This window comes from Equus caballus, chromosome 10 (assembly GCF_041296265.1).
Source record: "Equus caballus isolate H_3958 breed thoroughbred chromosome 10, TB-T2T, whole genome shotgun sequence".
Taxonomy (NCBI): Eukaryota; Metazoa; Chordata; class Mammalia; order Perissodactyla; family Equidae; genus Equus; species Equus caballus.
In genome coordinates this window covers 5,307,548-5,332,799 of record NC_091693.1, presented here as the reverse complement: position 1 = coordinate 5,332,799, position 25,252 = coordinate 5,307,548, and the positions used below count along the sequence as shown (strand labels likewise).

General features: G+C 36.2%; 1 protein-coding gene across 7 annotated transcripts in view; it reads right to left on the bottom strand.

The window, feature by feature from the left end:
• The window catches only part of LSM14A (LSM14A mRNA processing body assembly factor), a 98,140-nt gene that overhangs the window by 54,519 nt on the left and 18,369 nt on the right, over nt 1-25,252 (bottom strand). For 3 of the 7 annotated variants that reach the window (XM_023649507.2, XM_023649508.2, XM_070224012.1), the window contains exons 2-9: nt 22,144-22,307; nt 20,082-20,211; nt 11,191-11,313; nt 6,789-6,965; nt 6,454-6,519; nt 3,433-3,615; nt 3,156-3,327; nt 1,860-2,091 (exon numbers count right to left, since the gene is read on the bottom strand). In XM_023649507.2, coding sequence (XP_023505275.1) covers nt 1,860-2,091; nt 3,156-3,327; nt 3,433-3,615; nt 6,454-6,519; nt 6,789-6,965; nt 11,191-11,313; nt 20,082-20,211; nt 22,144-22,307 — 1,247 coding nt within the window. Of the gene's footprint in view, nt 1-1,269; nt 1,437-1,859; nt 2,092-3,155; nt 3,328-3,432; nt 3,616-6,453; nt 6,520-6,788; nt 6,966-11,190; nt 11,314-20,081; nt 20,212-22,143; nt 22,308-25,252 lie in introns of those variants that run through there. The other 4 variants (XM_070224015.1, XM_023649509.2, XM_070224011.1 and 1 more) reach the window with 3 other exon arrangements.

The following is a 25,252-nucleotide window of genomic DNA, read 5'->3' as shown; positions in this document are numbered from 1 at the left end:
TAAGTTGGGTGAGTGGTCATCAGTGTCAAATATCGCAGTGAAATTAAAAGCAAATATTTGTGAAAAGTCTACTGAATTTTCTAAGCAAAAGGTCACTGGCAACCTCAAGAACAGTAATAGTGAAAGCAAGGGCGTTCTGTAGTCCCTAAGACATAGTCTCCCAGCTGGAATGGCAAGAGTGAGAAGTCCTCCAGTGGCATCAAGCCACTATGACTGGATAGCCTGAGCTAATGACTTGAGGCTAGTTTTCAGCAGTCTTGGCTGTGATGACACAATATCAAAGGCATCAAAATTAACAGACCAGACCCAAAAGCTACTAACACTGATCCTTCAAGAGCAATATCAACGATGGTCAGTTTTAAACATTGGACAATGAAATTCCTGCCAGCAGGCCTTTCTGTCTGCAGCTGCCCTCTGCAATTCCAAGAGACCTCTTGACAAGGGAATTTTGATCCTTTCTGTGATGATATACCTTCCTCTCCACTATCTCTATAGTCAGAAACTAGGATAGTGACATTGACTCAATTTACAGACTCCTTTAAATAAATCAGGCATATAAACATACTATACAGAGCTATAGCATTTTCTAGCAGCAGTTTCCAAATGCCAATATATCATGGTACTTTCAAGACCATGGTAAAATAGGAAAACATAGATGAGTTTTCCACAAAACTAAATTAAGAGCACTGACTCAGGAACAAACTTACTAAGTTCAAGACCCAGCATCATCACTTACTAGCTGAACTTGGACAAGTTATTTAATATCTCTATACCTATTTCCTCACTTGTAAAATGGAGATAAAAATAGAACCTACCTCACAGAGTTGATGTGAGGTTTAAGTGAGTTAATATGTGAAAAACATTCAGAACTATGCCTGGTACACACAAAATACTATACAAATATTAACAGCCATTAAAAGCATAGTTTGCCTTTCCCTCCAGAGTGACTGTACCGGAAGGCCGACTGCAGCCCTCCGTATCCCCAGGTTCCGCATCCACGGATTCAACCAAGCGAGGACGGTGCACTATGTTTACGATGTGGGACCTGCGGATGAGGAGGGCTCACTAAGGGACTTGATCATCCGCAGATTTTGGTATCTGAGAGGGGCCCTGGAACCAATCCCCCCAGACACTGAGGGCCAATTATACATCCTTCCTAGCCTCTTTTGGTGTTAAAGCATACTTTGTAATATGAAATAAAGGTGATACTAAATAGTCCTTTTTTGTATAATGTCTTTAGTGATGCCCTGTGCCTCCAACAACAAAAAATAATTTTTATTTTTTATTTTTCATTTTTCTCCCCAAAACCCCTGGTACATAGCTGCATATTTTCAGTTGTGGGTCCTTCTAGTTGTGGCACGTGGGACGTTGCCTCAGCACAACCTGATGAGCGGTGCCATGTCTGCACCCAGGATCCGAACCAACGAAACCTTGGGCTGCCAAAGTGGAGGGCGCAAACTTAACCACTCAGCCACAGGTTCAGCCCCAACAAAAAATAATTTTAAAAGGAGAAGGAAAGAAACAGCCCTAACTCAGTCTCTAATAGCTTTTTTTTGGAAATTTTACCAGTCCATGAAATCTAAAACCATGGTTCTATAATAAAAAGACAAAGAATATCATATTTTAATCTCTTATTTCCTTGGACTGAAAATAGTTAAAAAAAAATTTGGACTCACTAGCCAAGAAGTTACTATTCCTTAAAATTATATAAACATTCTAATCAGGTATATCCTCCCCTGAAAAGTCAAAATGGAAGTTATACAAATGCCCCAAAAATATTCCCCTAAAACAGACAAAAGTAGAAACATTTTTAGTTTCATCAGACAGCACCAAACCCCAAAGCATATAATAATACTTACCCTATATTCAAAATCTGCAAACTCCCTGCCTCCACGACCTCCTCTGAATCCACCACGAAATCCTCGAGGGGTGGTGAAAGTACCACCTCTGCCACCACCACGCCCTCGGCCACCACGGAAACCAAGACCTCCTCTGCCTCTGTACCCTCCACGGCCACGGTTTGGACGAAGTGGGATTCCAAATGTTTCGGCATTTAATCTCCTTTCTTCAGCCCAGGTTGGTCTCCGTTCTCTATCATTAGAACAAATAATCTTTAGTATGTCAGGTTTTAAAAGAACATTTTTTAGCAAAACTAAAGAACATTTTTTAGCAAAACTATGTAGCACTAACTCCCAAAGAAAGGCCAAGTAACTCGTAAAGATCAAATAAAAGTAAGCAGCTTATCTAAGTCATCACAAGCAATTCATGGCAGTATGTTCTGATAATATTCTGTTAAACTTGATGTGAAAATATGACTGGTATTATTTCTTGCAAACACAGTTGATAAAACAAAGAAACATGACAACAGCCCCAATATAACGGGAATTCAGATATAATGGGATTGGCAATTAATTGGCTGCCCTCCCCACTCAGCCCCAATGGAAGAGAGGGCAAAACCAGGAAAGGAAATTGTCTCAGGAAACCAGGAGATGGAGGGTAGGTCCCCGAATTCCCAGTATGCTCCTGGCCAAACCTCTGAACCTGATGCCTGAAGTAAGTGTTTGAATTGCTGCTGCTGTTGCTGCCCTAGAGCTTAGATAATCACAAGACTTAGAATCATCCCCATCCACGTTTAAACTGAAGTAGACAACTGCCACCAGGTGGCACCAAACTGCAGCCAGGAGAAGGACAATTTGGATTGGGTAGCAGAAACTGAGACTCTCAGCTTGTTATGCCAGGTCCTTTAATTAACCTGACAATTTTCTAGACCCACATATACTGCAACACAGCAGAGTTTTACTATATCAGCAAACTTCAAAGTAACATTAGCACTTTTGGCCCTGGGTTGATTTGAACTACACTGTAGAGGGATAAAGTAAAAAATGTTATTTAGATATGAGATAAATGCTTCTGCTTTAATTATTAATTTTCAAATGTGAACACATCCTTAAACAATAGTTTATGGTTATTTCTTTTTTTTAAGGGGTAATATCATTTAAAATTTTAGTATAGGTTATTCTCTTTTGCAAAATAAAACATTAAAAAACTATAGTCATTAGATATTTTTAAGTATTCATTAAACTTTGTGAATTTATAAGAAATCATTTCACACTTCAGCCTCCTAAGAGCATTACGAGCAGCTTAAAAGACTGTACCTATTATCGTCACAAGAAATATTATCAAAGAAGGATTTAGTTTTGTCATAATAGCAATTAGGTCCAAGTGGGTCTTCTTCATCTGCATTTCCTTCACTGTTTTGGGTATCGACTCCTGAGTCTCCTTTATCTTCACCATTTACAGGCTTCTCCTGTTTCTCAAGTTTATCTTCTAATGAAAAACAAGCACATACCATAAAAGTCAAGGTTTGTACTAAACATCCATAATTCACAAGTCAACTAAGAGTATTTTCTGAGTAGAAAAATGAAAACTCACCTTTCAATTTAAGTTTATTATGAAACTCTCTGTCGATTTCCTCCTTGTTAAATTGTGCATTTGCACTTTCAAAGTCAAAGTCTTTCTCAAATTTCATTGGACCATCTCGTCGAATACCAAATCTTCCCCTGCCACCTCGATGACCCCCACGCCCTCTCCTTGGAGCTGAAGGAGCACCTGGAACTATGTTAATAAAGAAAGAATAAGCTGGTTTAGGACAGAAGCTATTATTATGATCTTTATATTAAATGGTCAACAACAGAAATGCTTGTAAGTTTCTACTTACAAGTTTCATAGTACTATATTTGTATTTCTTTATATAAAAAAGAAATAAAAGGGGCTGGCCCCGTGGCCGAGTGCTTAAATTCGCGCGCTCCGCTGTAGGCGGCCCAGTGTTTCGTTGGTTCGAATCCTGGGCGTGGACATGGCACTGCTCATCAACCCACGCTGAGACAGCGTCCCACATGCCACAACTAGAAGGACCAGAGTGAAGAATATACAACTATGTACCGGGGGGCTTTGGGGAGAAAAAGGAAAAAAAGAAAAAATCTTAAAAAAGAAAAAAAAAGTTTCACTAACGTTTAATATACAATGGGCTGAGAATAGCACACATGAAATTTATATTCATGGGGCCCACACTCATAGATGTTACTGACAGAGTGCACAACCAGTCAACCTGGGAACCTCCTCCTTTTTTTTTTTCTCAAAAGATTGGCACCTGAGCTAACATCTGTTGCCAATCTTCTTTTTCTCCCCAAAGCCCCTCAGTACATAGTTGTACATTCTACTTGTAGGTCCTTCTAGCTGTGCTATGTGAGATGCTGCTTCAGCATGGCTTGATGAGCAGTGCCATGTCTGTGCCCAGGATCCAAAGTGGCAAAACCCTGGGCCACCTAAGTGGACCCCTTGAACTTAACCACTCAGCCACAGGACCGGCCTCCGGGAGCCTTCTGTACTGAATTACCATATACTCCTTGAGGGCAGGAGCTTTGTTCTGCTTTTATCCCTAATGTCTTCCAAGTACCACACACATAGTGGATTCTCAAAATTTAGGAAGCCTTTTATGGTAAAGATCACAGGAACCAAGATTTATAGTAAGAAAAATAAATGAATACTAATCAGCACAAACTGCAAGGTAGGAGGTGTTATTTCCACATCACAGGTAAGACAAAAGAAGCACCAGGTCTGAACCACTTCAACCACTTCCTACTTCACCCTTACTGTCTCCCTTTAAATGGCTCCGTATTATTCAAGTCCTCGTGTATTTATTCTCTCTACAATATAATACAATAACAGCATTTATGAGGTATGATATAGCAATACCAAAGCAGCATACATTATAGTGAAAACCTGAGAACCCAAATATCCAACACAAGATTTATTTAACTTAAATAGTTAAGATTAAAAAAAAATAAAAGAGAATATGAAATAGTATTTGATGTGAGTTAACAGAAAAATACAGAGGACAAAAGCAGTATAAATTCAGTGATCATAATTATGTGAAATGTTTAATATACACTGACAAAGATCAGAAGGGACTACAGAGTAACAGGTGGAAGTTTGGCAAAACTGCCCTAGTTTGAGAAACCAAACCACAAAACCCCACAGCAGCGTATCCAGACACCTAAATCTAGACAAGCAGGATGTTTAAAACATTCAACTCTACTATTAAAAATGCCTTGGCCACAAGCCTGGAAGCACAATCTTTCTGTCTTAAAAACTATTTAAGTATAGTCCATGTTTGTAAAATCCTAAGAAAAGAAAATCTGAAACAATATTCACTGTTCTGTTAATGAACCTCTGGGGGATGAATTTTGAAGGGCAGTGAACTATATACTGTTATTTATTATTTTATGTAATTTTTACATGATGGAAGTATGGCAATTACTTTATTTTGAAAGAGGGGTCCAAATAAAAAAAAAGTGAAATACAGTAAACCAAACCAAAAACTGTACTTTATGGCACATAGCATACACAAAACCATACAAAAATGTACAGGAAAAATAAAGTGTTTATACATTTAAAAATATCATATATAGCTTGCTAAAATCACTTTCCAATTATTACCTATGTATGGTGATTACACATTGCCTCTATTTTTTAATTTGGAAGAGTTTTAAATTATAATTTATTCTCTAATAAATTTTAAAATATTAATAAAACGGATGAATTTGGGGTAAATGTTACAGATTACAAAACATATAAAGTAAGTATACAATCTTACTAAATCAATAATCATGAAAGAAAGTTAAAGTTCTTGAACAATTACTTCAAAAAGAGGACTCAGGGCTTAAATAATTTTGATGAGAAAATTTTCCAAACTTTTAAGGTAGAGATAATTCCATTCCTAAAAGCATAGAGAACAACAAAAGCAATTTAATAATGCTAACATGAAACTGACACAAAAACATAAAAAATACAAAAGACAGTAGAGAAGAGGAAGCCATACAATGATGTATATATTAAGTGTACTAACCCTACTAGCAGATAACATTCAAGAATATATTAAAAGACAATTGCCTTACCATCAAGTAGGGTTTATTCCAGAAATGTAATGATGATTTTAAAAAAGCTTTTATTCTAAAATAGACACACAAAAATTGAAAAAATAGTACAGAGGTGGTTCTATGTGCCCATTACTCAGCTTGCTCTCCAACAGTAACATCTTATTTAACCACTGAACATTATCAAAACCAGGAAATTGACACTGATACAACATATAATTAACTACACTACAGATCTCATTCAGATTTCAACAGTTTTTGCATGTACTCATTTTTGGGTATGTCTTTACACATAGTTCTATGACATTTTGCCACATATATAGATCCACACAACCACCACCATAATTAACATAAAGAACAGAACACAATGTTCGCTTACCACAATGAAATTCCCCTGTACTACTCCTTTACAGTGACCAACCCTCATCGTTCATTTTTCTACACTAATTATGCATCATACATTTTAAATATTCTATCAAGAGCCAAAGGATATGGGTTTCAGATCCAAGTAACTTACCTATTTGTCTCTTGCTATCATTTCTGAGTTGCTCATTTTCTGGTCTTGCAACTTTGTGTACTTCAGCTATAAAAGACACACAAATGGACAAATCAACTCAGCACTCATAATCAAAAACTTCAGTAAAGTTAGAAATGGGGGGGAAAACACCCCAAAACAAAACCAAAAAATCTATACCCCTACCACCATCACTACTTTGAGTCAAATTTGAAAGACTGAACATTTAATCAAGTTCAGTTTAAACCTTCTAGGATCATTCATATCTTTTTAATGAAAATAAGGTGAATGAAACATGGATTAGTCAATTAAGGAACAGTAAATAGCTAAAGCTCTACCTCGCCTGTGCTCTTGATTCTCTATTGCTTTTTGGCTGGAAGATGGTAAAGGCCTGTTTGATATGGGGCTCCTTCTCCCAACAGGTGCCGGAGCAGGTAAGTGGGCCGAGGCGGTCTGGACTGCTTGTTCCATGGTTGGGCTTTTTCTCATAGGGTCTAACTGAGGACTTGAACGACCTAAAACACAACCAAAAGATAAGAAACTACCCTATCCTTTGGGGATTTCAAAATAATCTAGACCCTAAAAAATCGTCTACAGTTTTATTTCTACCACTTCAAATCCTTAGCACAAATTTGAATTCATGTACTTATTAGACCAGAGTTTAAAACTGGTTACCTTTAGTGGGCTGGTCATCAGGTTGGTAAAGAAACATTAAAACAACAACAACAGGGGCTGGCCCAGTGGCCGAGTGGTTAAGTTCGCGTGCTCAGCTTCAGCAGCCCAGGGTTTCGCTGGTTCGGATCCTGGGAGCAAACACGACACCGCTCGTCAAGCCACGCTGAGGCGGCATTCCACATGCCACAACTAGAAGGACCCACAACTAGAAATATACAACTATGTACCCGGGGGCTTTGGGGAGAAAAAGGAAAAATAAAATCTTAAAAAAAAAAAAATTTCTAAAACCACAAAACCCCCAAACAAACAAATAAACAAAAAATTCTGAAACTTTATCTGTATTTCTACCTGATGGAATAAGGGTTAAGTAAGTTTTTCAAAAACTGCTGCCTGGTACAAGATTCTCCAGGAATATTATCGAAGATCATGGTAAAGGCAGGTCAGATGCAGGCTTTCCCCAATAACCACAACCACAAGATCATACTGACACTTTAGCCATCAATCTCAGAGGCTTTAACTTTTCTAATACTTTCTGAAGATATGTCTCAACTGATACCTTTATAACTATATGTATTATCTATATTAAATTTCTATTACAAAGGAAGTAAAGAATTAGAAAGCTAGGTGAAGTTCTTCAATACCTTAGGGGTTTCGGTAATTAAACATCAATACTAAAAGGCCAGCAACAAATAAACCCTTCAGATAATTACACAGTAGCCATACTCACTCCTTGCCATTTGAAAAATCTCTTGGCAAGGTTTTGCTTAATATGGGTTTTGTACTTACAAATCTCATATTTCCTTTTATGAGGTTAGAACCTGGTCACAGTATGAACAGAAGAATGTAACACTGGTGTTCCTATCATTTCTGTTGTCCCTATAATGTTCGCAATAAATCTCTGCTCAAGGTGCTCTCATATCCCAGGATATTGCACCAAAATATGTTTTGCTTAAATCATTATGCTAATTTTACATTAAAAAAAATCCCAAATATGCGTCAAATGTTACTACCTACCTGTGAATATCTGCACATGCACCAAACAACTGGTCAGCTGGTGAGTGCTGACAATACACTGATGGTTGTGCACCAGATGCTTCAGGGACTGTTTATTAGTGATATTCCCCAAGTTTATGGTTATCGAAAGTATGCAACTACAAACACGTATCCAGGCATTTAAAGATGCCAAGGTTTACTCTGACATGTATATAGTTATAGAAACAATGTATAATTTCCCCATTGATTCTAATGGCGGTTTATGTAAGTTTTGGCCTATGATAAATCATTTTGTAATCACTTATCACCTTATAAAGGATTTACAAAATAAGTGGTAAGTTTTTTGAGAAACCTATTGTTTAGCTAATTTACAATACTACATTAATGATCTTATAAGTACACAAAACTTACTTCAACAAGGCTTTTCTTTTCTTTTTTTAAAGATTTTATTTTTCCTTTTTCTCCCCAAAGCCCCCCGGTACGTGTTGTATATTTTTACTTGTGGGTCCTTCTAGTTGTGGCATGTGGGATGCCGCCTCAGCACGGCCTGATGAGTGGTGCCAGGTCTGAGCCCAGGATCTGAACTGGTGAAACCCCAGGCCGCGGAAGTAGAGTGCACGAACTCAACCACTCGGTGATGGGGCCGACCCCACCAAGGCTTTTCTCTGAGAAAAGATCCTGTGATTCACAAGTATTACAGAACTACAAGTGACAGGACAATCACAGCAAGTAAGAACTTATTTGTTGCATACTTTAAAAACTTTTATAATTAAAGCCTAACAGTCAGGGTGGCAATTTTCTTATAAACAAGGAAATATAGGCGATACTGGACGTATCATTAGGAATAAACCCAGAAGCTATTTCAGCATAATAAAAACATACCCCTTGAGCTATCTTTACATTCTTATCATAGTTAAAAGAAAATTCTAGGTGTTTTAATTTTGTAAAATTCAGAAATTTTAGTCAGTGAAATTTAAACGCAGATTTCCAGGCCTTCTCTGCCATTGTTTTATATAAATACACCTCTTTCTTCTAATAAAAAAAACTTTTTCAAGTTCATATTTAACATTTCAATGTATTTAAAATTTATTTTAGTTCTAAGTATGAGGGAAGGAATTTAGAGTTATTTTCCCCAAATGATCAGGCACTTGTCTGTCCCAACATCACTTATTGGATAGCAAGCCTTTCTCTACTAATTTAAAAATAGTATCTTTATCACATACTTCTTACTTATTTATACTTGGATCTGTTTCCCACATTTGTTCCATTTATCTCGAAATTTATTCCTGTACTGCTTTATTTTATGTATGCTTTGTTATCAAGTAGGGAAGCCCTATCTCACTACTTTTATTGTTTAAATATGTCCAGCTATACTTCCATGTTTACTTTTAAGGTAGTCTGTGTATCTGTTTTATTAAGTTCTACTATTGCATTTGGATTTACTCAAGGTACAGTAAATTTAATTAATATGAGAAGTAAAGTCTTCCTAATGTTAAATCTTGTATTTGATACACAATTTTATTTCTCATTATTGCAAGCATCTTCTTTTATCCTCATTACGTAATCAATGGGTTAGGTTTGAGGATAACTATTGATTTTTGTACATTTACTTTACATTTTACCTCTATTAATTTAAGTCTCTTATTAGTTCTAGGTTTTTCAGTGAATTCTCAATTCCAAAGGCACTGGCAAATAATACTAATCCTAATACTTACGCCTCTTGCTTTTTTCATGTGTTCCTGATTTAGCTAAAAATTCCAGAACAATGCTGAGTAGCAATGAAAACAGGCATCCTTATTTATGATGTTGATAAAAACTCTTCTGGTGCTTCAATGTTAAGGTTAATGTTGGCTATTGATTAAGATAGCTAACATCTACTGAGCACATTCTATGTGTTAAGCAGTATGCTAAAGGCACTGCATAAATTTAAAAAAATTCAATCCTCACAGTAAGTCTGTTACCAGTAAAGTTCCTCAGTTTAGAAAACTAACGCTTAAAAAGATTAAGTATTTTCTCCAGGAAATAAATCTTAAAAAAAATAACAAACCAACATACATACAAACATACACTTATATTAACCTAGAAAAAAGCCTGGAAGTATATAGGACCAAATGTAAATATCTGCTATTTCTGGGTAGTGAGATAATGGGTATTTTAATGTTCTTCCCTAAGCTTACTGCGTTTTCTAATTCATCTGCAACAAATCTTTAGACTATTAAAAAATTAAAAAGTTATTTAAAATCAGTATGAATAATAGCAACTACAACTATTTCAAAATAGCTAAGGAGAGATACATAGGATTACGTTAGCACTGGTCTGATTTTACCCTCAATAACTTTTAAAAATATTGTCCTACGATTATACTATCTTTTTGAGGACTTCACATTGTTTTATTTAAAAGTAAACATCCATATAAAGCAATGAGCCGATAACATCCACTTTAGCAGAAGATAAAAATAAATATGGAATCTTGGGATCACTGAAGGTTATAAGACTGGCTGGTGTAAAAAAAGAATTTTAAAAAATGAAACAAGATCCTTTAAGAAGCTTATTAAAATGGAGCTCTTAAAGCTCCAGAGACTCTGATGTGGCAGTTCTCAGGATCTACATCTTTAGGACGCACTCCAGATGATTTGGTTGTGGGTGGTCTACATTGAGAATCACTGTTCTAGATCCTGTGAGAACGCTAGGAAAGACACAACAGCATAATGAATAGTTTGTTTTTTCAGATGCTATTTCAAACTCATCAAGGATAGTTCATCTTCAGGGGTGAGTCTGGGACTGATCTGATATAGTTAAGTGTTATATACAAGTTATATAATTGCTTTGCAAAAAATTGTGAAACTTAGAGAATGTTCATTGTGTCAGTTTTACGATCTAAGAATTGTAAAAAGTCTAAACAGTGGAAGTCGTTCAACAATATACTTATTGCAACAGCAATTAGTAGACAAATTTTAAAAGAATCAAATAGAAATTACACGTCATTTACAAACTGCAAAAGCTCTTACATTCAGAGAAAGACAACATTACAGAAGTTTAGCATGGAAATATTTGCAAGAAAAAGCAGCTTACCTTGAGATAACTGTGTTTTTAGAGATCTTGTATCCTGTGTAAAGGCAGAACCAACTGCACTACTTTGGGATAGGGTACCGCTGTTTGATGCCTCTGTTCCAAAGGATGTCAAAGAGCTTCCAGCTTTAAGAGATTTTTTTTAATGACAAAAAAAATTTTAACTTTTCAATTATATAAAGTAATGTACCATTTTAATGATAATGATAACTGTCACTCCCACATAACACTTGCGCAGATTCAATAATCCCAGAAATTCATCAAAGTACATCAAAAAATAGTGTGAGAAATCTTTGACAATATAGGATAAAGCAAGCCAATATACACTCCAGCATCCTTGAATGCAAACAATTTTTGTAACATATGCAACAGTGTCCTAGGCAGTTATACAGATGGGAGAGCAAGGACCCACATCAGATGGAGTAGCAGAAATGATACATTCCACACCAACAGTAAGGTTCACTTATTTTAATACCAAGTATCTGCACAAACAGCCAAATGAGCAGACGGGTCTATGAAGAGCTTTCCTAGCATTTCCAAGGCAACAGACAATGGACTCCAGTCCATTTTAATGCTTCCCCTCAGGATGGCACTCCCCATTTTATTTAGATCTCTAATTTCTCTCAGCAATGTTTTGCGGTTTTCATTGTAGAGCTGAGTTTTCTCAAGTTTAGTAGTACTGACATTTTGGGCCCGAGAATTCTTTGTTGTGAGGGGTTGCCCTATGCATTGCAGGATGGTAAGTGGCATCCATGGCCTCTACCTACTAGATCCAAGCAGTATCCCCTAGTTGTGACAACTAAAAATGTCTCCATACATTACCAAACGTCCCCTGCAAGAGGGGGGTAAAATTAACCCCTCTCCAATGAGAACCACTGTTCTCACTGTTGTAGAGGTTCTTTTTTTTTTTATTAGTCTTTATTTATTATAAGATGCATGCATTTATTTTAATAAATACACATGTATGTTTACTTGTGTTTATATTTTAAATAAAGATATCATCTATGTGTTTATCTTGCATAAATCTCTTGTGGTCTCCTTGTCACCCTGTTATGTTACGCCTCTGTGCTCAGGCTGTAAAGTTTGCCTGGAATATCTTCCTTTCACCACCTTAGATAGGACAAATTCCTGTTCATTCCTTAAGATTTCCACATAACCATCACCTCCCACTCCCATCTCTGTCCCACTGGCAAAAATGTCTTTTCCATGTTAGACTGAGGGCTTACTAACAGGTGGCCCGTGTTTTTTTTCTTTTTTAAAGATTTAATTTTTTTCCTTTTTCTCCCCAAAGCCCCCCAGTACATAGTTGTATATTCTTCATTGTGGGTCCTTCTAGTTGTGGCATGTGGGATGCTGCCTCAGCATGGTATGATGAGCAGTGCCATGTCCGCGCCCAGGATTCGAACCAACGAAACACTGGGCTGCCTGCAGCGGAGCGCATGAACTTAACCACTCGGCCACGGGGCCAGGCCCTGGCCCGTGTTTTGTTTGTCTCTATATCTCTTCCTCCTGGTGCAATGTCCGGCACTTAGCAGGAACTCAATAAACACCTACTAAATGGAACCCAAGTGCATATTACTCTGATAAAAGATGAGGTTTTTCTTCAATTTGACAAGAGATTTTCATATATTGAGATATTTGGGGTAACTATTTGGGTTCAAAACCGATTTGGCTTGAACTAAAGAAGCCTGACTTATAGCCTATGAAACGGACATTGTACACGTGCTTTAACCATTAAAGTAAAGAACGTCTGTTGTAGAGCTTTTAAAATATCTTTGGTTATATTCATTCCTGGGTATCTGATGTTATTAATGCTATTATAAGCTGTGTTGCACCTTACATTTCACTTCCCAATAACCTGTTCTAGATCAGGTGCCATCAAACTTTACCTTTAAGTAGCCAGATGGCAAAAAATATTTTAGGCTTTTAAGGCCATATGATCTGTTATGACTACTCAACTCTGCCTTGTAGTGTAAAAGCAGCCACTGATGTTATGTAAATAAATGGGTGTAGCCGTCCAATCAAACATTATTTACAAAAACAGGAGGGTAACTGGATTTGGTACACAGGCCATAGTTTGCCAGCCCGTCTCGTTCTAGAATGCAAAAATACAGGTGATTTTTATATATTTACCATGTATCCCCTTACTGTGCTAAATTTATCTATTCATTCTAGTGGTTTGAATATTCCTTTGCATTTTCTACGCACACAACCACATCACCTTCAAATACAGCTATTTTTAGCTTTTCCTTTCTGTCCTTTAATCTTTTGTGTTTTTCTTGCCTTATTGAACTGAATAGGACCTCCAGAACAACACTAAATAATAGACAATTTTGCCTTTGCTTTATTCCTTACCTCAAGGGAAGAGCATTCATTATTTCATCATTATGTATGTAAGCTTTTCATTTCACTGATCACATTTAGGAAATTGCCTCCCATCCCTTAGGTGTTGATAAATGGGTATTGAGTTTTATCAAATGCCTGTACTGTATCTCTTGGGACTGCAGTTTTTCTCCTTTATTCTGCTAATGTGGTAAATTACTAATGATTTTCAAATGTTAAAACATCTTTCCATTCCTGAGATAAACCTCACTCTGTCATTACGTATTATCCTTTTCATGAATTGCTGCCTGCCACTGCTAATGCTCTGTTAAGAACTGTTACATACATGTTCCTAGGAGACGGTGAGCTGTAAGTTTTTTGGTAATGAACTCATTAGATTTTGGTATCTTAGCTTGCCTTGGTTATTTGGTTAGGAAGTGTTCTTCCTCTATTATCTCAAAGAGTTTGTGTAAGATTGGTAAAATTATTTCTTCCCTAACTGACAGAATATCACTAAAGCAAACAGTCTAGAATTTTCTTTGTGGGAGATTATAGTTTCAACTTCTTTAACAGATACAGGGATATTGAGGTTTTATATCCTCTTGTGTTGGTTTAGGAAAGTTGTATTTTTCAAGGAATTTGTCCATTTCATTGAAGACGTCAAATTTGTTGAAATAAAGTTATTTATAGTATCTTCATTTTATCCTTTTAGGATCTATAGTGATGTCTACTCTTTCATTCCTGATATTGGTGAGTTGGGTCTTTTTTTCCCCTTGATCAGTCTTGCTAGGGACTTGTACTTTTATCAAATTTTTCAAAGAACCAACTCTTGGCTTTGCTGTTTTGTTTTTTCTACTTTGTTGATTTCTGCTTTTTAAATTTTCTTCTACTACTTTTGAGCTAACTTTCTTTCCTTTTTTTCTAACTTCTTAAGCTGGCAGCTTAGAGCATTGATTTTAAAACATTCTGGTTTTTTAATATATGTGTTTAGAGGTATGAAATTTCCCCATAGCAATGCTTAAGCTCCAATCACAAATTTTGATATGTTGTGTTTTATGATCATTAAATGAAAAAATATTTTCTAATTTCCCTTATGATGTCGTCTTTGATTCATTAGGATTTACAAGTTGGCTCAATTTCCAATTATTTGGATATTTTTCAATTTATCTTTATTATTTAATTCCAAATTTAATTTCTTTGTGGTTTGAGAAGATACCCTGCATGATTTCTATCCTTTTGAATTTAATGTAACTTGTTTCCTGGCCCAGGATTTGCTCTATCCCACTGAGCAGTCCATGTTTACTTGAAAAGAATCTATATTCTGCACTTGTTGGGTGGAAGTTACACATGCATTTAGGGTCGTTAAAGCTTCCCGACGAACGGCTTTCTGTGCCATTACGAAGACTCTCTTTCTCTCAGTCACATTCCTGATCTTTAAGTTCTGTGCCATTATGAAGAACCTCTCTTTCTCTCAGTCATATTCCTGATCTTTAAGTTCTGTGCCATTATGAAGAACCTCTCTTTCTCTCAGTCATATTCCTGATCTTTAAGTTCTGTGCCATTATGAAGAACCTCTCTTTCTCTCAGTCATATTCCTGATCTTTAAGTTCTGTGCCATTATGAAGAACCTCTCTTTCTCTCAGTCATATTCCTGATCTTTAAGTTCTGTGCCATTATGAAGAACCTCTCTTTCTCTCAGTCATATTCCTGATCTTTAAGTTCTGTGCCATTATGAAGAACCTCTCTTTCTCTCAGTCATATTCCTGATCTTTAAGTTCTGTGCCATTATGAAGACTCTCTCTTTCTCTCAGTCATATTCCTGATCTTTAAGTTGCTTTGTTTGATGTTAATTTCTCTAAAATAGTTTTTTTATTATTGTTTGCATGGTATGTCATGCCTTTTTCTCTTCTTTTACTTTCCGTCTTTCACTGCATCTCTAAGTTGTGTCTTGTTTTTTTTAAAATTCAGTTTGATGACCTCTGCCTTTTAACTGGAAGGTTTAATTCCTTTACACTTTACCAAAGTAGATCTTTAACAATCCTTAGTCTGTCATCACTAATGCATGAATACCCTCCTGGCTTTATGCTAACTGTAAAGTTCATAAACATGCCTTTTAAGTGTTCATCAAACTCAGTGACTAAAAATTAATCTGTACAAAACACTGGAGACCTAAGAGAATCATCGTCCAATATGGTTTGATTATTCAGCCAGCTGAAATGTACCCATTTGTCTGTCTGTTCAGCCAATATTCTCTACCTTGCCCACAAGAGTATGATGAGGCTTCCACAGCATGCCATGACTGTTTTGCTGCTTCATTTACTGTGAGGTAATTTTTCCTAAGGGTCCAGAAATTAAAGCCAATAATGACCTAATCTTTACACATGAGAATTATTTTAGCATCAGCTTAAAAAAAATAGTGCCTTAATTCTATCTTGTGCATCATTCCTTTCAATGTATTAGAGTATCTGTTTCCCCACAATCTTGCCAAAAGCGTAGATATTCAAATCTTTGGGTTTTTGCCAAATTGATAATGAGAAATGGTGTCTTGGTGCAGATTTAGTTTATATATCTATTACAAGCAAAATTTAAGCATCTTTCCATGTTTAAGGTCCATTTATATTTTTTTTCTGAAAAAGGCAAAGTTAGTTCCTAACCTTTGTCTATTTTCTGTTGGGTTGTAGATCTTTATTTTTAGAAGCTCTATAACTATTAATAATATTCATCTTTCACAATATAAATTGCAAACAAAACTGTAAAATGACTATAATAATATATGAAAATTAAAATGCAAAATTCTTTTCCCAATCAAATAGCAACAGTGTAATCCTGATTTTAAACTTCCTTTTTCAATCAGAATATTAGGGACTGGAAATGAAAACAAGAGGGTTAGATTAAAATCTGGCTTAAGCTATGCCAACACAAACTACAGCTGAGTTAATTCCTTTTCTAAAAAACATCTGCAGCTTAATCAATGCTACAGTTTTCCTCCTCCTCATTTAACAACTTCTAAATAATAGTTTTCTAATTAGCCACTCCACAAATTATCCTACCAACATGGAAATCAAACAATCAAACACAATTTGCCACTAGAAAAATTATTCTACCAACATGGAAAACATCAATAAACCCTCTACCTTCGTGACACCGAAAGAACACTAAACCAGCAACCCCCAATAATATTAAAATTAGATAAAAGCATTTATAAGGAATAAATATTTCCCCACCATGAAATACTTTCATTAGAGGAGCAGACTGTGAATAACAGAAGCAGTATTTACTATGCAGACACTATGTGCTAGACCCTGTTCAAATGCTTTATACACAAGAAGTCATGCAAACTTAGCAGTAATGTAGGAGGTAAGTACAATAATAATCCCAAAGTTAGCCAACTATTCAATTTAGTGAAGAGTCTCAAAAGGATAACATAATTTGCAATCATCCCTTACTTGAATCCTCAGAATAGGGTTCTAACAGTTATAGCTAACACAGGGTGTATCTTGATTTAATATCTATAATTAACATTGGTCTTACTACTTGAATAGCATTAGGAGGTACATGGACCAAAACTACACTATTCCAGAATAAGTCTCATAGCCAAGAGTAAGTCTAAAATGAATTAAATATTTAAATTTTTTAATTTTGAAAAATATCGAACCTACATCAAAATGGAAAGAAGAGTACACTGAAGACCAATATATTTCTCATCTAGACTCACCAACTGCTAACATCTTGCCACATCTATTGCATTTCTTCATTTCTTTATATTGTGATATACACACTTCTCTTTTGCCTAGATAGGCTACAGACAATTTGACCTTTTATCCTTAAATACTTCAAACCCATCTCCCCAAAACAAAGACATTCTCCTATATAGCTAACCACAGTACTATTACCACATCTAAGAAAATCAACAATAATAACACCATCCAACATTTAGTCCATACACAGTCCCTTAGTAGTTCCTAAAACATTATCTATACAAACTTTTTTTTTTTTGCTCGAGGAAGATTGTCCCCGAGCTAACATCTGTGCCAATCTTCCTCTATTTTCTATGTGGGATGCTGCCATAGCATAGCTTGATGAGTGGTGTACAGATCTGTGCCTGGGATCCAAACCTGCAAACTCCAGGCCGCCAAAGTGGAGCATGTACATCCAACCACTATGCCACCAGGCTGGCCCATTTACCAACTTTTTCTTTAACCAGGGTTCCAACCACACATTATATTTGGATGCGATGTCTCTTCAGTCTTCCCAAGTCTAAAGGTGTCCCGCTGCCTCTCTGCTCTTCACAACAGTGACTCCTTCAAAGAGGTTGGCCTTCTAGAGATATATCCATTTCCTCACGATTAGAATCTGCATTTTCAGCAAGAACGCCACAAAGACGAAGTTGTATAACCCCCTCTATCCCTATATCATCACATCAGAAGACATGTAACCATTTCACTATGGCAAGGCCACAGTTAAACCTGACGACTTGATTAAGATGGTGACCATCAGATCTCTCCATTACAAAGACACATTTTATCCCCTTTGTAAATAATAAGTAAACTGTGGAATGATACTCTGAAACTATTTTAATATCCTGTTCCAATACTGTCCACCCAACGCTTTTAGATAATCCTAGCTATTAAACAGGCGATCACAAAATGGTGATTTTCTCTATCTACCATTCCTTCTATTTATTAGCTGGTATTTTTCTGTTAAAAAAGAACATTGTTTCCTCTTTTCTTCTTTTTTTCAAGGGGCCTAGGTTCCTTTCAGTGGAGAATAGTATTTAGAAACCAAGAATTGGGTCTACACATGTTCTTTGCTACTGGGTATCATTGCTTCTAGGCCCTTTCCATGAAGAGAGTCAGGAAACAACCAGTTTTAAAAAACTGAGTTCATACTCATACCTCCAATTCACACTCAGCAGTGCAGGGTTCTTCCCTACCTTTCCCCATTCTATATTTGTATCGCCCTTCTCCACAGTAAGAACACCATTTCCCAATAACATCAATATATTACTCATTTGCCCTAGCCAGTGATATAGACAAAACAGTTTCAAAATGAACAAGCCCAGTGGCACAGTGGTTAAGTTTGCATGCTCCTCTTTGGCAGCCCGGGGTTCACGGGTTCAGATCCTGGGCATGGATGTAAACACTGCTTACCAAGCCATGGTGCCCACATACAAAACAGAGGAAGACTGGCACCAGATGTTAGCTGAGAGCCAATCTTCCTCACAAAAAACAAAAAACAAAACAACACCAGGGGCCTGCCCCATGGTGTAGTGGTTAAGTTGGGGCACTCCAATTCGGTAGCCTGGGTTCGTGAGTTCGGATCCCAGGTGTGGGCCTACATCACTTGTCAAGCCATGTTGTGGTGGTGACCCACACACAAAATAGAGAAAGACTGGTACAGATGTTAGCTCAGGGCTAATCATCTTCCTCAAGCAAAAAGAGGAGGAAGATTGGCAACAGATGTTAGCTGAGAGGGAATCTTCCTCACCAAAAAAACCCCACCAATACCACTACCAATTACAAACACTAAGTCAAGTTTTTTACAGTTCTATTTGTTCTTATAATATATCCTGCTAAGAGTGTAAAAGTTACTTGAATTACTTTCTCTGTGTGGTTATGTTATCAATTTTATAACCAGTTATCAAACCAGCAGCAGTTGTTTCTATTTGTATTCATTCAATTTTAGGACTTAACTTTTCTCATCCTTTTTTATTTTGTGAATAAGTAAAACAATTTACATATGTGAAAAGTCACAACTATATTAAAAAGTATATTCATAGAAAGGAATTAATTTTAACAATTTGCTAGTACATTAACGAGTTTCAAGATTCACTTGAAACTGGATTTGTGATTCAGTGAAACAAAGTAAACTGATAAATGATTACTTCAGTGCAACTAAAAAAGATTAAGGGTTAAAGTCTGAGATTTAAAAAGTTATTCTTTACTGTGGGAATTTCAATAAAGATGTACTTAAGAGCAAAAAATGCAACTACGAAAACAACACTGAGCTGATCTGATTACATCTAGCTTTTGCACACAAAAAGGTGTGCCTCTGTCTTCCAATCACAAGTAGGACTACCATCAGCTCAGCCCTCCCATATATTCTCTTTATAGCGTTATGTTTCTAAAACCTTACGACAGAAACAAAACACCATGCTCTCAAACACGCTCTATGTATCTATCATAGGTGGTGTTAAATGAGACAACCATCCACATTCTACATAACGTAAATACTCCTTAATGGTATTATTATTCCCTAGTAATAATAGCATTATTTTCAATCCTTTTTTGAAAACCTATCTGTTGGGGAAAAATGCTTATTTTAAAATGGATATCTTATGTAACTTTAAAACAACATTCAATGAAATTTGTAATTGGATATATCCAGGTTTTAAAAAAATGTGACTATTCTGAGAGATGACCTTTAAAGAACCATTAATCATTAAGAATATTAAATAAAGTCTTTAAAATAACAGGTTACAAAAGGTGGTAAGTTTTATGTATCTTTGTGGTAAAGACGGAAATTACCAAAAAAAAAGAAAGAAAAGAAAAGAAAAAAAAAGCATAACATACCAACACCAACAGCGCCAAACTGCTGCCCGACTAATGAACTTGGACTGAACTGACTGTACGTTGGCATCCTGCCAAAAGGTCCATAGGAACCCACTGACTGGAATGAAGAAGTAGATGAGCCTAGCGAAGACTGAAGAAAGATCATGGGTTATTCTTCCAGGCTCTAAACAACATGGACATAACAGAAAGAAATCTGGATATTTACATCTCTTAGAAAACCATTAAAGTACAACTACTAGACACAAAAGAAATTATTTTAAACTTACGACGTGCATTTAAAATTAAAAGTCGAATAACCTTCTGAATTCCATATTTGTATATACGTCAATTACACTCAATGTGATTTATAAATACTTTTTCTACAATAAACTCTTGAGTTAAGAGTTTTATAGCAGATTTATAGAAGAACTGAGGAAAAGTTACTTGAGTAAGTGAAATAACTTTGCTTAAAAAACATGAGAAAAATCACATTTGGTTATTCTGAGTTTTAGTCTGGTGCTAACATAAGACATCTACCTTTGATTTTACTCTTATTTTCAATAATTTAAGGTGTACTATTAAATTTATAGGAAAGAGATGCAGAAACAAACCCTGTACACAAACCCATTTACATTTTTAAATATGGTTATCAAGTTAAAGAACATTTTATAAAATCCTTAACTTACAAAACATAAAATATATTTTAATATGTATACATGCACACTTTATACACTAATTTATCTTAATATAAAATATTTCATAATATAAATATGAAGTATACAGCCACCAGGACATAAGCTCACTGATGGCACAACCCTGTCTGTGTATTCACTGCTAGTGTTAGGCTCATGGCAGGTGCTCAACAAATACCACTTGAATTAATGAATCCAAAGATCAGAAGCCAAAATTTACGGGGGGTGGAAGAAGTTATTCAACACCATTTTGATTTGTGCTCTCTTGGCTTTTCTCATTTCATAAAGCTAATTACTTATTAATTGGTTCCCCGGAGAATTATCAAAAGATATATATGAGACAGTCAGATAACACTATTCTTTGGTGTAGGCAGCTATCTCTATTAGAATGTGTTTTCTCTCCCTCCATTTAAGCAGTTTAAATTCTCTCAGGATTCCTTCCTCAAAAATAAGACTAAAAAGCGAGGGTAGAGATGAAAGCAGAGAATTTCTCCAGTTTATATTGCAAGAAATCATATTTACCATTTCTTATTAAAAAGCTTATCTTATATTCTATTCAGGAAAAATAAATAGTAAATAAATGTTAAAAGGCACTTTCTTTTTTTCCATTCTAATTTTATATACCATTTATATTTTCTTTAGAAGAGTTTATTAGGAATTTTATTTTTAAGTATGTTTTTTTGATGAGGAAGATTGGCCCTGAGCTAACATCGGTTGCCAATCTTCCTCTATTTTACATGAGATGCCACCACAGTGTGGCCTGAGGAGTGGTGGAAGGTCCACGCCCAGGATCCAAACCTACAAACTGACAAAGTGAAGCACATGAACCCAACCACTACGTCACCAGGCTAGCCCCCCAGGTATTTTAATAGCTGGAAGTAAAACAAATCCTATGCAAGATAACATACATTTTAAGAATCTATTTTGTGGAAAACTAAGAATTTATCACTCACAGCACAAAAAAGGGAAAGTTAATTTAAAAGAATCTAAAAGTATTACACTACTAAAAAAAATCAAAAAGCATTATTTCAGTGCAAATGACCAAAGACTCTGGCAAGAAAAAAGATTGAGAAGAAAATGCATTCAGGAAGAAAACTATGAGGGCCACAAGCGTTTAATCAGCTATGCCCTTGAGTAAAAATAAATATCATATATACATATTCCTCACTTGTCTAAATGAGAATAACTATAGTGCCAAGCTCAGAAGGTGTTGTGAGAATTGACTCATTCTACGTGCAGTGCTTTGGATAGTGCTTCTCATACAGTTAGAGCTACATGACCATTCAATTGAGAAAATTTAAAAACACCAAAAACCCAGAAGAGGCAAAAGCTAAGGCTAGTCACGTACATGAAGTTTACTTACACTCCAAGACAAAGTTACTACCATTTACCTGAACGATAGCTGGGTCCTGAGGCAAAGAACATTGTGGTTTTGGAGGCTCACAAACAGTGAGGTCTTTAATATCACTTCCACGGAATATAATGTATTCAAAGACTTCATCTCGAGGTGGTATTGGACGATCTGTTGGTCTGTCTTCTGTACCAAAGGACCGAACTGGGAAGAAAACAGAGGATATGAGGTATGTATCTACTCATCACATTTAGGTAGTGCCTCTTATAAGTGTACTGTTCCAAATACCAAGCAGCAGGTCTTAAATATTGTCCATGAGAAGGTATTCATTAATACATAACTAAATAAAAATTTTTTTTTTTTTTTAAAAAGGGGAAAATAGAGTGGGTTTGCTTAGAGCTAAATGTTGTTAATTTAAAAGACTATCTGTATGGGGCTGGCCCCGTGGCCAAGTGGTTAAGGTTGCGCGCTCTGCTGCAGGCAGCCCACTGTTTCGTTGGTTCGAATTCTGGGTGCGGACATGGCACTGCTCATCAAACCACACTGAGGCAGCGTCCCACATGCCACAACTAGAAGGACCCACAACGAAGAATATACAACTATGTACTGGGGGGCTTTGGGGAGAAAAAGGAAAAAATTGAAAAACAAATCTAAAAAATAAATAAAAATAAAAGACTATCTGTATTATAAAGCTATGTTCTTCTTACATTTAAAAAAAAAATTTATATCTTTGGTGGTTGTGGCGAGGAGGTGTTAAAAACGTCCTTTCTTTCATTGTTGATTTTTTTATTTTATTTTATTTTTTTAAAGCTTGGCACCTGAGCTATCATCTGTTGCCAATCTTCTTTTTTAATATTTTTTCTTCTTCTCCCCAAAGCCTCCCAGTACATAGTTATATATTCTAGTGCTGGGTCCTTCTGGTTGTGCTATGTGGGACGCCGCCTCAGCATGGCTTGATGAGCAGTGCTACGTCCGCACCCAGGATCCGAACCCACGAAACCCTGAGCCACCAAAGCGCAGTGTGCAAACTTAACCACTTGGCCGGCCCCTGTTGATTTATTTTTAATGCCCTCATTCAGCAGAATAAAAAACTGGCAACCTATGTGATATTTCTTGTTGGGGGGGGGGGTAGTGAGTGAAGATTTTCCCAGTTCACAAAATCCCCAAGTTTTGGAACTTAAGCTTTAGGGTTAAGAAAATATCTATCTTGGTGAGTACACAGTAGGTCTTCTAGAAGCCGAGCCAAGCAGCTGTCAGCTATCCTGCCCCATGGGACAGCCTGAAACACTTTAGTTAACTAAGACATCTATCTCATAATTAAATCTGATTTTCTAAAAATGTATTTTTTACTTTTTGCTGGGAAAGATTCATCCTGAGCTAACATTTGCTGCCAATTTTCCTCTTTTTTCCCCCTCCCCAAAGCCCCAGTACATAGTGGTATATTCTAGTTCTAAGTCCTTCTAGTTCTTCTATGTGAGCTGCCACCACAGCATGGCTACTGACAGACGAGTGGTGTGGTTCTGCGCATGGGGAACCAAATCTGGGCTGCCAAAGCAGTGAGAGCGACTAACTTTAACCAACAGGCCATCAGGACTGGCTTTAAATCAGATTTTAACATTAAGATAGAATTATTGAAAATTAAACTGTGGACCACCTGCATCAGGGTAAGCTAGCTAAAAAGATTTCTGGGATTCCATTCAAATCCAGTGATTTGACTTTCTGGGGAGAGGGTCCAGAAATCTGCATTTTAAACCAATCCCAGAAGAGTTTCTTTTGAATACTGAAGTTTCAGGTTCACTGTCTCAGGAAACTGCTGAAAATGTCTGCATCCATATAGAAGTCCCAAATAAGAAGTTAATTAAAGAGTGTCCCAGAGGAAGTAAACCCCTTACTGTTCCACTGTGCAAACTTTTGAATGTAGGCGTTTCTCTCAGAAGTGATTCAGAGCTAGATTGAAGATGAATGTTATTTCAGTTTAAATAATGGTCTTTTTTAATCCTAAAAATTCTTTCTAGTACTTATGAGACTTCCAGGAAAGATAGTGGCATAGGTACAGGTTTGCAGAAGAATATCCCTCCTCAAAACTAAAGAAAATAAAAAAATTAAAATATCTCTAAACCAGAAAAAGACCTCAAACTCATACCAGGAAATTTTATTAAAAAGCATCAATTCAGATACTAAACAAGTTAGTTCAAACTAAAAGACCACTCTCAGAATCCCTATGTAGCATGCCCTGAGAAATTTGCACTGGCATTGCCAACTTGGCAGATGCAGACACAGAGGCACAGATGCGATAAGGGAAAAGATGTGGAATGCACTAGCTGAAACTCCCCTTCCCCTGGTGGTCAAATGGTACTTTACCAGGGCAAAAGTGTCAAGGTTCTACATTTTGTCCTTTATCCAAAAGGAAGGCTAAAGAAGAGTTAGAAAAAGCAGGACTAAGAAAATCACAAATAAATCAATCTCACTCCTAACCTCAGCACCACCACCACCACCACCATACAACACATGAAGCCCTAGGCCTCCAAAGTAACAGATAAGTTCATCCTGAAGCAGAGACCAGGGAAAGTCAAAGGCCCTCCTTCTACAAAACCAGAAAAGCTGCATTAGGCTTCCCTAGGCCTAATGGAAACCATTCAAACTAGACCATGTATTCAAAAGACAGACGAAAAATCCATTCAGAAAAAACTGCTTTACATTCTCAAGAAAAATAAAACTCATATGATCAAAATTACACTGAAAGGAAAGGTAGCATACAGAGTTAAAAAAAGAAAAATAGAAAAGACAAATATAACAGCAGAACTAATAAATACATCAATAACAGACAGAACAGTCAAAGCAGTAAAACCGAGTCATTAATAGAAAACAATTTTGAGAAAAAGCAAATAAGATGTAAAGGAAAAGTATGGCAATAAAATGGTTAGAGAGAAGATGATGATTACGTAGATCTATCATTTAGTTAATGACTGTCTCCGAGAAAAACAGAATAAATAAGAAAAAAACATAATTAAAGATAAATTTCCTGACATGAAGACCCAAATTTGATCAAAAAGGATTCATTGTATTTCCAGAAAATAAATTACTGCACTATAAGCCATACACAGACTTATCCTTTGCTATATCAAAATAAAGAACTCACAGAAACAGCG